Raw genomic sequence first — 11,759 nt, forward strand, 5'->3', positions numbered from 1 at the left:
GCTACCGTTCCCTTTTGGCTCTGTTGAAACAACCTTGGATCTCTCCGGCATGTCTAAAGGCATGAAACAAATTCAAATTTTAGAAAGGCCGGGCGCCCAAAGTTCGCCAATTCGTCTAACCTCTGCGACAAATCTCTGATTGGCAATGTTTGCCGAACTAACTCCTGCGGATGTCATCTTTGCTGTAGGGGTATGTTCATCAGGAGTGTAAAATGGGTTCTGGAGAAGTTGAATATATGCAGTCTGTAGCGCTCGAAAAGCCTGGTGAAAGATATGAGTATAAAAAGGAACTAGAAAGACAAGATTGTTAGACTCACGGGCTTCAAGTCCGAATCCTTGATACCCGATACTGTGGTAACTCTGCCTCTCTCAGCATCGGCTGGCATGTGCCGTCCTGCCATATCGACAAGGATCAAAAACTTCACCCCCGTATTTGTGAGCCACCCATAGGCAGCGAGTCTCTCATCTACAGCCTGTAGAAGACCTAGGTCCTGCTCGACAGAAGTCTGTTTCCGTCGAATATCAAATATATCGAGACATGAATTTATCAGAAAAGAGAACTTCAGGCGTGATTCGAGAAAAGGCGGGAACAACGAAATATGAAGCGGATTGTCCTTTGAATGCGTTAATACATCCAATATACCTTTGCAGGGTGACATAGCGCATGGAGATAGCTCCGTACATTCTTCCCTATGATTGCAATACAGGCAATTGCAGGAACTACCATTATGAGAAAATTTGTTAAACCCTGAGCAGAAGAGTTTTAAGACACTCGTTGACAGCATTTGAATCGGGTAGCATGGCAACACGGCCTGCAGTATTGAACTGTGACGATTGATGTGACTAGTTAGGTCATGCTTGAGATCTCCACCAATGGGGAGGCTTGTGATTTGATGACAAGAATTGCTCCTTAAAAGAAACCGGAAGTATACTTTCTCCGGTTTGTGTTACACGATCCTGCCGGTTTTGCCATAGATCTTGGTAATAACATTACGCTGCATACCTCACTACCTACTCCGTACATAGTTAGGTGTTCGGAAAATCATCTCGACTCGGGAGCCGACATCTGTCAGAGGTGCGTTCCGATACTCTTACTCTTGGTTGCCATCATCTCCTTTCAACCTTCGCCTTGAATATTTGAATTCTTTCCGGCTTCTTGTTTCGCTTGTCCCCGGTCTTGGATCTGTGCCTTGGCCAACATTGAGATGATTTCGTTGACCCGGACAGCCGGCGCTGGGCCGTTACGCCGTAGGTTCACACCCATCTCCAATGCCGTCGAATTGACCTAATCGCATATGGTAGCGTGCCTGCGTTTGATTTCACCCGTGAGTCGCGTACAACCGGCAGCATGGATTTCGAATTCATTGTCAAAGTCTGCGACCGCTCTTGAACGACAAGGAGAAACTGGTTCACCCCTCACTGCTTCTGGGAAGGTACGCCGTGAGGTGCCTCTTCCCAGTCAGGAGAAGAAAGAGGGTGCGATGCAATATGCCCTGTACGTGCAGCTCAGAGTATTCGGTTTCTACCATTTTTTGTATTCTTAAGACTGGCTAATTTTCTGTGGTAGAACTACACTTGATCAGATTGCGAACTGGGCTCGTCAAAGTTCGCTGTGGCCAATGACTTTCGGTCTAGCCTGTTGCGCTGTGGAAATGATGCATTTATCAACACCACGCTATGATCAAGACAGACTTGGAGTCATCTTCCGAGCTTCTCCTCGCCAATCGGATGTCATGATTGTAGCAGGAACTTTGACTAACAAGATGGCTCCTGCACTGCGGCAAGTCTATGACCAAATGCCTGATCCTCGTTGGGTTATCAGTATGGGTAGTTGCGCGAATGGTGGTGGCTATTACCACTACAGCTACTCGGTTACCCGTGGCTGCGATAGGATAGTCCCAGTTGATATCTACGTGCCTGGATGTGGGTTTCTGATATCTGTCTTAAAAAAAATAAATGTTACTAACTCTTGACTGTTGTAGGTCCTCCGACCTCGGAAGCTCTCATGTACGGGATTTTCCAGCTTCAGAAGAAGATGAGACACACGAAGATCACACGTATGTGGTATCGGCGGTAAATTGCATTCATTCACTATGAGACGGAATTGGTCTGGGCCAGGGGGGAGTGACGCATCTGAACCTGAAACAGAACTAGTCTTCCCCCCCTCCTTTTTTTCTTTTTTCCATAGACGTCGGAGGATGAAAATTCGAGCCTCTGTTCATGCGGCAAGGAATTAATATCTCTTGCCTGGACCCTTATCATGCCTTCTCAGTCTTTTAAATGTATAAAATTCTCATCAATCTATATTATGTTTGCACACATCAGATTTTATTTGTCCCTAATATGCTTATACAGGCTTTTTGTCTTCTTGACCGTCCAACCACTTTTCTGCTTATCCGTTCACTATGACTCCTCCGTTGGGATGCAGACATTGCCCTGACATATAACTGCTGTCTGCGCTTGCTAGAAATACGAAACAAGTGGCGACTTCGCTTGGTTGCCCTGGCCGCCCCATTGGTACTTCGCTGAATTGCTCCATTGCCTGTGTCAACATTGTCGATGGGATAAGTGGAGTCCATACTGCAAATACCAGCATTAGCATTTGTGCAAAGTTCCGCAACGTATCTTAACGGCATACTGGGACCAGGACAAACGCAGTTGACGCGAATGCCCTTGTGGATTTGTTGGTTAGACAATCCCCGGGTGAACGCCACGATCGCCCCTTTGGTGGAGGTGTAGTCGAGGAGATCCCCTCTACCGATGTAATGGTTCACTGAAGAGCAATTGATGATGGTCGAACCACTCTTGAGATGGGGTAACGTATATTTTGCAAGGTAGAAAAAAGGATGTATGTTGGTATCAAAGGTACGTTCCCACTGTTCCCTGTCCTGTTGTCAAAATCATGCGCCAGTTCTCAACGCAAATTGCAGGGCAGTTGCACATATCAGAGAAGCCGAGGAGCCACATACTCGGTAATATCTTGGATGTCTTGAACCATGTTCTGGAAAGCCGCATTGTTCACCAGGATGTCTATACCTCCCAAGTTCCGAAGAGCAGTATCCACCACGGTCTTGCAGTTCTCCTTTTTGCGAATGTCTATTGCCAAGAGATGACATTCGCAGCCATGTTCCTCCACCTTCTTCTTTGTCTCCTGTGCATCCTTTTCTTCCTGCGGTAGATAAACGATTAAACTGGAGGCGCCTTCCATTGCAAAAAGGATTGCAATGGCACGTCCAATCCCGGAATCTCCACCAGTGATGATAGCACGTTTTCCCTTCAACTTCCCTGCTGCTTTGTACAATTGGTACCCACCATCATCTGTTGGAAGATGGTCTGAAACAGGTTTCGGGTCAGGCATATCTGCTTGGAATCCAGGTTTCTCCTGATGGTGAACCGGAATTTGATGTCCTGTTTCTTTTATGTCAGTGATGTTGATGTCCTTGGCTCAGACCTTCGTTACTATACCGCGTTGAAACTGTGACTCGGCACCCATTCTGTCTGCTGGTCGTTGTACGGTAGGACTCTATATATGCAAAAGAGCTTTTTTTTGGAGAAGAACTAGCGGCACAATAAGTATTCGGGGGTTCTCAACTAAAGATCCTGAGCTGCAATAGATTGGGAGCTGAGACGTAGGAACTACATTTTTAAGTGCACGATTTTCTGGAATTGGAAAGTATGTCATTTGGCAAGAGCTCCATCACTGTGACGTTACGGATTAGGTCCAAATGACATTTCACGGCCAGGCATACATGCAGGCTAAACTTTGGAATAGAAGGCCACCAAACGGCTTCGACGTCCGCAGCAGATTAGGTTATACGCGTACAGTTGTGGTTGAAAACTTGTCCTGATTAGTATGTATCCACTGTATAGTGCATACTCCGGAGTAGGAGGCATTCGAAATTGTGAAGATCCAAAGTCCTGCACTATAGATTGAAGAAAAATTAAGTCTTCAAATTTTACTCTCGTTTAGGATGCTTAGCCTGTCACCTAGTCTTCTGGACAACATGTATGTACGGAGTATGCACATTATCATACACACATTTAAGGTGTTTGTACTTGGTCATTTACCAAAAGGGGATGGTGCTGGACTGCTTAAACTACCTACTAGGTAAGTGATATCTGTACTCCGTACGGAGTACAGTACATTACAATGATTACATTGTAACGTCCAGTACGTTTGGCATCAAACTACATGTCCCGTATTAGCTAAGAATTGCAAATTATTCAATTCGTTCCAAAATCAAAACAAGCCCCAACAATAATTTCTACCTAGGTAATGAGTATAGTAGAATTACAAGACTCCAGAGATCCTTATAATAGTTGTAGTAGCAGAAATATGACGTGGTGACTTCTTAACATACCATGAAACTGCTTTACATGGTTTACTTGGCGCAGAAAAGTTAATAACATTCAACAAGGTACGTACAGAGTAGATATAAGCGCCTGACGGGATATAGTAGTCTGTATGTCAACTAAATCTAGTCGACCTACCTTCTCAAACTGTACACATTTTACATCTCTCAATGGATCATCCAGTGATACCAGTTAAAGGATATTCGAAGATGTTTTGCTGGCGTGACCGGTTGGTAGGCTACGTAGCAAGAGCACCTTTTTGGGGCCGGAGGGGTGACCGAATCAGGCAGTGGCCTCCAACACACCGCCCGCAGAGCCGCTACAGTGCGGCGGCAGAACACGGTCCACATCTTTTTTTTTCCCTCAGCACGCCTGTTCCTCACAAGAGCTTACCATTCCAACTCACCCTACTTTGTCAGCCTTCTTTTATTTGGATATGGAGATGGAGTATCTCATATCTACTCCTACCGATATGCACTTAGTAGTAGAAAACACAGGCACCGTTTCCCGGTTCATTTCAGTGGCACCCCAGTCCTTCCTACAGCCTTCGAAGGAATTGTATGGAGCATCACTTCTCTCGGCAAAAACTTTCCTTGACCCTCTAGCATCCAGCATTGCTAGATCCCAGACTCATCGTCAGAAAGCCAACAAAAAGAAACGGAAGAGGTCCGAAAGCAGTAAACAGTCTGGCGAAGATGTTCTGCAGCTGCGGAGCTTGTACGTAGATGGCTTCGCTGTTGGCCAGATATGGGAACAGGCAATGCGAATCATCGATGCAACGAAGGACGAAATACAGCATGATTTTTCTGTTCTTCCTGCGACATTACAAGCCGCCCGATCTCCTCACAATAATGGGCCGCTCCTCCCTGACAGTGACAGGTCGGCTGACCGGGTTGGACATTCCGAAGCCATGGATGCTTCTGACGACACCTCTTCTCAATCGAGTGTTGAATCCATGAGTGGTATCGAATCGGGATCCACAAACGAAAATGAGAAGCAACGGGATCCAAGTGATTTGAGTGAAATTGATGACAGTGCCGTGGGTACTGATGATGAAGATGAAGAAAAGTTATCTTCCGATGGAGAAATACAGGAAACATACGTCCAAGACCCCTTTGGACTCAATGACGGCTTCTTCTCGATCGATGAATTTAATAAGCAATCTGAATACTTCGAGCAAAAGGATGCTAAAGGAGATCCTGATGACAACGAAGCAAGTGATGAAGAAATCGACTGGCATGCAGACCCCTTCGCCCTTGGGAAGTCTAAGGCTATTGGAGAAGAGAGGGATACACGGTCAAAACTACATGATAATGATGATCAAGCCAGCATGACTAGCGAAGATGAGGGCCCAACTTTTGGGAATGCTAATTCCAATGCGCAGTCGGATGAGGATGAAATGTCAGATGCTGACAATGACACTTCCTGGATCGATACTAATGATATCAAATATGCTGATTTCTTTGCACCTCCACCGCGGAAAGCTTCTGACAAGAAAACACGGCCACTCCCAAAAACCCAGCTACCAAAAACTGATCCCGAAGACGATTTAGAACGTGCTATTGCCGATGTTCGCCGTGATCTTTTCGAAGATGATGGTTCAGATGAAGATGCAGAGATCGATCCTTCGCTCGTTCCTGGGAGTCAAACAGGTCGCTCTTCTCATGAGAAGCAACGGGCAAGGATTGCTGATGAAATCCGCCGGTTGGAAGCAGCGAATGTGGCAAAGAAGGAATGGACGCTCGCTGGTGAGGCGAAGGCTGCCGAGCGACCTCTCAACTCTCTAATTGAGAATGATCTCGATTTTGAGCGCATCGGGAAGCCTGTCCCTGTCGTGACAAATGAAACCTCGGAGGAAATCGAGCAACTGGTTAAAAGGAGAATTCTCGCTAAGGAGTTCGATGAAGTCATTCGACGCCTTCCTGATTCCTTGAGTAGTGACGGAGTCAGGAGAGGAAGATTCGAGATTGACGAGACGAAACCTCAACAGAGCCTGGCTGAGTTGTATGAAGCTGATCACCTCCGTGCCAACGACCCCAACTATGTCGATCAAAAGGATCAGAAAATGAGACGTGAACACGCTGAGATCAGCCAGCTGTGGAAGGAGATAAGCTCTCAGCTCGATTCTCTCTCTAACTGGCACTACAAACCAAAGGTCCCTCAGGCCAACATCAATGTGGTTACAGATGTAGCAACTATTACGATGGAAGAGGCACGTCCCACTGCCGGTGGTCTTGTTGGCGAACAAGGTACCCTTGCCCCTCAGGAAATTTACAACCCTGTCAACAATGGGGGGTTGGGTGGAGAAGTAGTCCTTAAGAGTGGAGCGTCCGTTGCCAGAGATGAAATGACTAGGGAGGAGAAGATCAGAAGAAGACGCAGACAAAAGGAGAAGACAAAGAAAGTCAGTTCTGAGCAGGCGAAGACACAGAAAGGCAACGGGGAAGAGAAGCAATTGATGAGTGAGCTGAAGAAAGGTGGTGTCAAGATTCTCGGTGACAAGGGTCAATTGAAAACTCTTGATGGCCACAAGGCGAGCACCTCAGAGAGAAGTCAAGGAGACAAGCTTAAGTTGTAAAGTTAACCTGGGAATATGGGCTATATCTAAGCCATCTAAAAAGAATCCATCATTTTGCCTCCATAATTTGGGCGAATCCAGCTCAGTATCATCCTTTTTTCAGATTTCGCGATTTGATCTTGTAGAGGAACAAGTTATCTCGCGCGTAAGTGTCGTAATCAGCATAATCTCGTATCTCCACAACATCAAATATCTTCTTTATCTGTTTTATACACCGCATGTCGGCTCTCCGGCGTCGCTTAAAACAGAAATAACAGACTGATTCAGGGCCCAACAGCTGCTCGAGCGTAGAGATTAGGAGAGGGAATGCTGGCTCAAAGTAGACGCAATCTGCGGCAAGCACAACGGCCGGGTGGGTAGGGATGCTGGCAGGAAGCGGCCTCCCCCAATTCAGTACTGTGGCCCTAACATTTGGTGACAGCCCATTTATCTTGATATTATCCTCCATCAGGGGCAACATGGACTCCTGGTCGGTGATGTAAATGGGCATGTTGACAGAACAACCACGCGCAACCGCAAGTCCTACAAGACCACCACCTGCCCCTAGTTCAACTCTGAAGGCGGCTTGTCAGTTTAAATATTCAGGGCTGCAAGATGAGGATGTTTGGTAATACGACAGGGAAGGTGCATACAGACATGGTCTTACCAAGAAGATCCATACGATGTTCGCGAAGCATGTATTTGGCAAGTAATATGCCAGCTGGCCAAAGTTGCCCGCCACATCCCTTTTTGAGATCTTCTTTGAGGAGGAGCGGATCTTTCAAAAGACCATCAAAGGAGACGCTGGTTATTCCGGGTTGTTTGAGCTCCCGTATCGGGACCAACGACTCGCTGATGTCGAAGAGGGAATCTTGATCCGACAGGGTTGGAGCGGGGTCAATGTTCGCCATGCAGAGATTAGGACTCGATTTACCGCCGGGGATTCTGCAAAGAGAACCTATGATGCACTGAACCCAAGACTCTCGTAGTTTGGTTGTCAACAGCCTGATGTGAAATGCTTTACTCCGTACCGAGCCATGTAAAAAAAAGTTCCTTGGCTCACACAGATCTCACAAGTTCTGGCCCTGTGGCTTGATATAGTGGGGAAGGCGTGAGTGCTCAGTGGGCACTTTACTAAGGTAGTCAGCTTTTGTGGGTCATTTGTATTGATTGCTGTATTACAACTCACATACCCTGTAGTAATAATAGATGTCTCATGTATGTATGTACCTAATGTAGTTTGTATGCATGATGCATCCACTATTATTAACACCCTCCTACACTAGTAATCAACTCAGAACTTAAATGGAAGCTGCTGAGTCATTGACTGTAAACATGAGTTCAACAACATAGATGCAAGAACACATCTGCTGCAGGCGGATGTCACTAGAAATAAAGGATCGGTTGGAACTTTTCGAGGTTGTAAGGCGCCAGACGGTTGTGACTCACCTTATGGTAGAGCATTAATGTATACGGAGTTCAATACGCATGCCCCCATAATGGATGAGCTTAATCTTGGGGAATGCGACCTACCTAACCTATCATACTATGTGCCCCCATGGTTGCGGCTATTCTGGAAAGCCACTTGATCACCATTGGCCAATCAAAAGCAACACCGAGCTGTCTGGATATTCAAGTTTCATTGTCACCTGTGAGTCTTCCTGGCCTCTGGAAGACATCGTATTTAGATAGTTCACAAGACCTCGAAAAATTCTTTGTAGTCTTCGCGTCAGTAACCTTTCTCCATTCTTACTTCAATTACTCCGTACTTTCCTCTGGTTGTTCCCTTTGTCTGTTTTCGTCCAAGAATCTGACGTCATGGTCAATCGCGACAAATGGATCTAGGCTGTTTAAGCCTAAATAAAGCTTGGTATGATCAGCTGGTTGGTTTACAGGTTCACAAAGCACCTGAGAGGAGGTACATACATGTACCTCTTCGTGGGCCCAAGCACCGGACCACTGGTCCGTTATTTGTCCTTGAAGGCTCAAAGACAAAATCAGGCTTTGTCTGCTCCAAATCCGTCATTCCTTCTCCTCATCACTTCGACCGTTGCGGTCATGACGACGTCATTGCATTCTTTACAAATCAAGAATTCGATATGGCTGGAACATGTGATCACTGGAGGATGGGCTTGAAAAAGCATCAGCCACCCCTTCGGTCTGTAGCCGGGCCTTTTAACCTCTTGCAACTTCACATGTTCTCGACATAGCCCTCCCTACGTGTAATTCACGAAGCTATTCAAAATGACTACTTTGCAGTGTAAGCTGCCCCCATTGGCTACCAGCAGTTCATATTTGTTCTCTATAGATTTCCTTACTATTGATTATTAGCATCAGCTGTCCCTGGTTAAGTGTCCCTGACTCTTGAATCCATATAGATCTTCCACCAGTCAAGCCCTCTGCCATCGCGCTGGGCACCGTTTTCACTCACACCGCTTCTCTGGGCATTCTCGCTCCAGTTTTTGGTGACGCATACCACCGTGCTCAAGCTGCAAATTCCAAAGAAGAGTTTGTCAGATCCAAAGAGACTGCCAGTGCCGCCGCCGCCTGGGGAAGCTCCTTGGTTGGAAGTGCTTTGCAAACATATGGAGTGGCGGCTCTTATTAATGCCACTGGAACTCTGACCTATAAAGGCGCAGCATACCTGGGCACACTTATTTTTTTCGCGAGCTCGGTTCCAAGTGTACGTTTTACCTTCCTTTCAGTCGTCTTGTTTAGTCAGCTTCTATGTCTCAACCTTGTTAGCTAATTATGTGTTCTAGTTGTTTTCACAGATTTTCACAGAGAAGAGGCCACTGGACATGATTGCTGTTGGTGCTGTTAGCCGGGTATTTGAGACAGTAGGCCTCAGTCTCTTCCTCACGTGGTGGGGAACGCGCACAAATCCTTTCGACTAAGGGTCCTTTTAGCGAAGGAAATATGGTAACATGATTAGGTCGAACAGGGGATGTGGAATAATAGATATATTTGATGAATGGCTCAGCCGCCTGTGTCAGTCTTACTCCGTATTTGAACCATGTACTTTGTAAAGTCATTTATTATTAATACACTTGTGCAGCATCAATCTGGGCTTTGATTGTGAATACGCTTATGAATTAAAAATACGTGTCCCATGAGAGATCTTGTAGCCTATGAATTACCTATCTTGGTGATTGCTGACCCCATGAAGTTAATCCACCATGTGTAGACTTAATTCAGTAGCATATGATCACATTATGTGCCCTTGGGCATTTGCTATGTCGACTTATAGTAGGCTGTGTTTGTCTACAGTAAACTCAGGTAACTTTGACATTTGCAAAGGCAGTCTGAGCACCTTCAACTTTCATTCTATGACAAGCGCTTTCCAATCACAATACGGCACAAACGAAGAAATGAAATTTCTGTATAATGTAAATGTACCTATACTCGTTTTCCAAACATCCGGTTGCTTATATTCAATTCATCCCCATTGTTCCCGAGCCAAGGTGTTGTCTGTTCCTGGTCGGAGCGAGAGTAGGGGATTTAGACAAATCAAGAATCCCCAAAGGGCTAGAGTCACCACAAAAAATGCAATTAAAGTCTAGAAGCCAGTAATAGTATCCGTTTCTAACTCACTCTAGGTTACCTGGGTTTAGGCAGATGAACGATCACGGAGTTCCAATGTCTTAACTCGAGTGAAAGCATTATTTGTCCTATAAAGACTCCAAAATGCAAATCCATTGGTAGAAAAGAAACATGAATAAATTTTTCTATGGTTTGGATGAAAAAGTTACACAAAGGTACGGCAAGAGTACCTGTCACGCTGTTAGTTCTGTCGTAACAAAAAAAAAGGTGACAGAAAAGGACATACTTTTCCGGGTACCCTTGTCCAGAACCGAGCTGGTACTTCGAAGACGGGTTGAGATTGCATGGAAGCGGTGGTAAACCGTCAGGTCCCAATACTCCCTGGACATTCCGCTTATCCTTCTCGAACAAAGCAGCTAGGCCCCGCTCTTCTCCTTCCTGCTTCACGGCAACCAATTGCTTCTGCCCTGCTTCACCAATTTGGAGAACATCGTCTTTTGGTGCTGATTTGCTTCCCACGGTGAGAAGACCGACAACATCTGCCTGGTTGACTACGCTCAACTTGGGGTAATTCCTCCGGACATCCCGTTTCCAGTATGGGTTGTCTGCGATATCACCAGCTGGGATAGTTACTGGATCATCGTAGGACTGCGGAGGCAGGGCTCCTGGAGGTGGATTGCGATACTGGGGATTGAGTGGGACACCAGTAGAACGGTTAGGGTCTAAGGCTAGGAGGCGTCGGATACGTTCCCATATACCAGTGGACTGGACGGTATATTTCTAGAGAATTCTTTAGTAACAAATGTAATGAAAGAGAACAGAGAGACGAAACCTTGTGAACAGGAATAGCGTTAGAGACAGATTTAACCGCTTTCGCAACTTCGCGAGACATGGTGGAATATCGACTCCTGATGAACCTTAGCTCCATTGGCCCGGCTGTACCAGTGCACAGAAAATTTCGGTAGCTGAGGAGACCTACCTGCTGATTTATTTTTCCAAAGTTTAAATGTCCAAGCGAGGCAGACTACCGCCTTGCATCGCAGACTGGTATTATCTTCGAGGACGGGCGGATGTCCGGCTTGAGGTCGCTCAATGTCGGCGTATTAATTTTCCGGAACTTAACATGTTAACGGGAAAAGCTCCATCAAGAATATTGACCATCTCATACCGTTCTTCACAATAGAGAGAAGTAATAATGGATTGGAATACCATTGATGACAAAATACTAGGTGACACAGCAAGATAACATCACATACCGAGAAGCAACTTGCAGAACCTTCCCCGGAACAGGACACTCGTATCTCCG

The 11,759-nt window shown here is 46.0% G+C and overlaps 7 protein-coding genes across 7 annotated transcripts; 3 read left to right on the top strand and 4 right to left on the bottom strand.

Moving 5' to 3' along the window:
* Positions 1-72: 72 nt before the first annotated feature.
* Positions 73-727, bottom strand: T310_6150 (uncharacterized protein; the record flags this gene model as incomplete). Its single annotated transcript, XM_013471011.1, has 3 exons — positions 73-261; positions 318-506; positions 683-727. The coding sequence occupies 3 exons, from the start codon at positions 725-727 to the stop codon at positions 73-75; spliced, it is 423 nt and encodes a 140-aa protein (XP_013326465.1).
* A 478-nt stretch (positions 728-1,205) lies between these two features.
* On the top strand, positions 1,206-2,077 carry T310_6151 (NADH:ubiquinone reductase (H(+)-translocating); the record flags this gene model as incomplete). Its single annotated transcript, XM_013471012.1, has 4 exons — positions 1,206-1,248; positions 1,303-1,495; positions 1,568-1,923; positions 1,983-2,077. 4 exons carry the CDS (start codon positions 1,206-1,208, stop codon positions 2,075-2,077), a joined length of 687 nt encoding a protein of 228 aa, XP_013326466.1.
* A 270-nt stretch (positions 2,078-2,347) lies between these two features.
* On the bottom strand, positions 2,348-3,358 carry T310_6152 (Oxidoreductase, short-chain dehydrogenase/reductase family; the record flags this gene model as incomplete). The annotated part of the gene is made up of 3 exons (XM_013471013.1): positions 2,348-2,388; positions 2,522-2,883; positions 2,970-3,358. 3 exons carry the CDS (start codon positions 3,356-3,358, stop codon positions 2,348-2,350), a joined length of 792 nt encoding a protein of 263 aa, XP_013326467.1.
* Positions 3,359-4,004: 646 nt separating this feature from the next.
* T310_6153 (U3 small nucleolar ribonucleoprotein Mpp10) lies at positions 4,005-6,931 on the top strand (the record flags this gene model as incomplete). Its single annotated transcript, XM_013471014.1, has 4 exons — positions 4,005-4,108; positions 4,396-4,418; positions 4,483-4,586; positions 4,721-6,931. 4 exons carry the CDS (start codon positions 4,005-4,007, stop codon positions 6,929-6,931), a joined length of 2,442 nt encoding a protein of 813 aa, XP_013326468.1.
* Positions 6,932-7,019: 88 nt separating this feature from the next.
* On the bottom strand, positions 7,020-8,160 carry T310_6154 (uncharacterized protein; the record flags this gene model as incomplete). The annotated part of the gene is made up of 5 exons (XM_013471015.1): positions 7,020-7,474; positions 7,578-7,855; positions 7,985-8,039; positions 8,100-8,104; positions 8,141-8,160. The coding sequence occupies 5 exons, from the start codon at positions 8,158-8,160 to the stop codon at positions 7,020-7,022; spliced, it is 813 nt and encodes a 270-aa protein (XP_013326469.1).
* A 994-nt stretch (positions 8,161-9,154) lies between these two features.
* On the top strand, positions 9,155-9,807 carry T310_6155 (uncharacterized protein; the record flags this gene model as incomplete). The annotated part of the gene is made up of 3 exons (XM_013471016.1): positions 9,155-9,170; positions 9,289-9,593; positions 9,673-9,807. 3 exons carry the CDS (start codon positions 9,155-9,157, stop codon positions 9,805-9,807), a joined length of 456 nt encoding a protein of 151 aa, XP_013326470.1.
* Positions 9,808-10,658: 851 nt separating this feature from the next.
* Positions 10,659-11,345, bottom strand: T310_6156 (NADH:ubiquinone reductase (H(+)-translocating); the record flags this gene model as incomplete). Its single annotated transcript, XM_013471017.1, has 3 exons — positions 10,659-10,683; positions 10,740-11,233; positions 11,286-11,345. The coding sequence occupies 3 exons, from the start codon at positions 11,343-11,345 to the stop codon at positions 10,659-10,661; spliced, it is 579 nt and encodes a 192-aa protein (XP_013326471.1).
* Between the last annotated feature and the right edge of the window lie 414 nt (positions 11,346-11,759).

The sequence above is a fragment of the Rasamsonia emersonii genome (genome assembly GCF_000968595.1).
Source record: "Rasamsonia emersonii CBS 393.64 chromosome Unknown ctg1118621760368, whole genome shotgun sequence".
NCBI lineage: Eukaryota > Fungi > Ascomycota > Eurotiomycetes > Eurotiales > Trichocomaceae > Rasamsonia > Rasamsonia emersonii.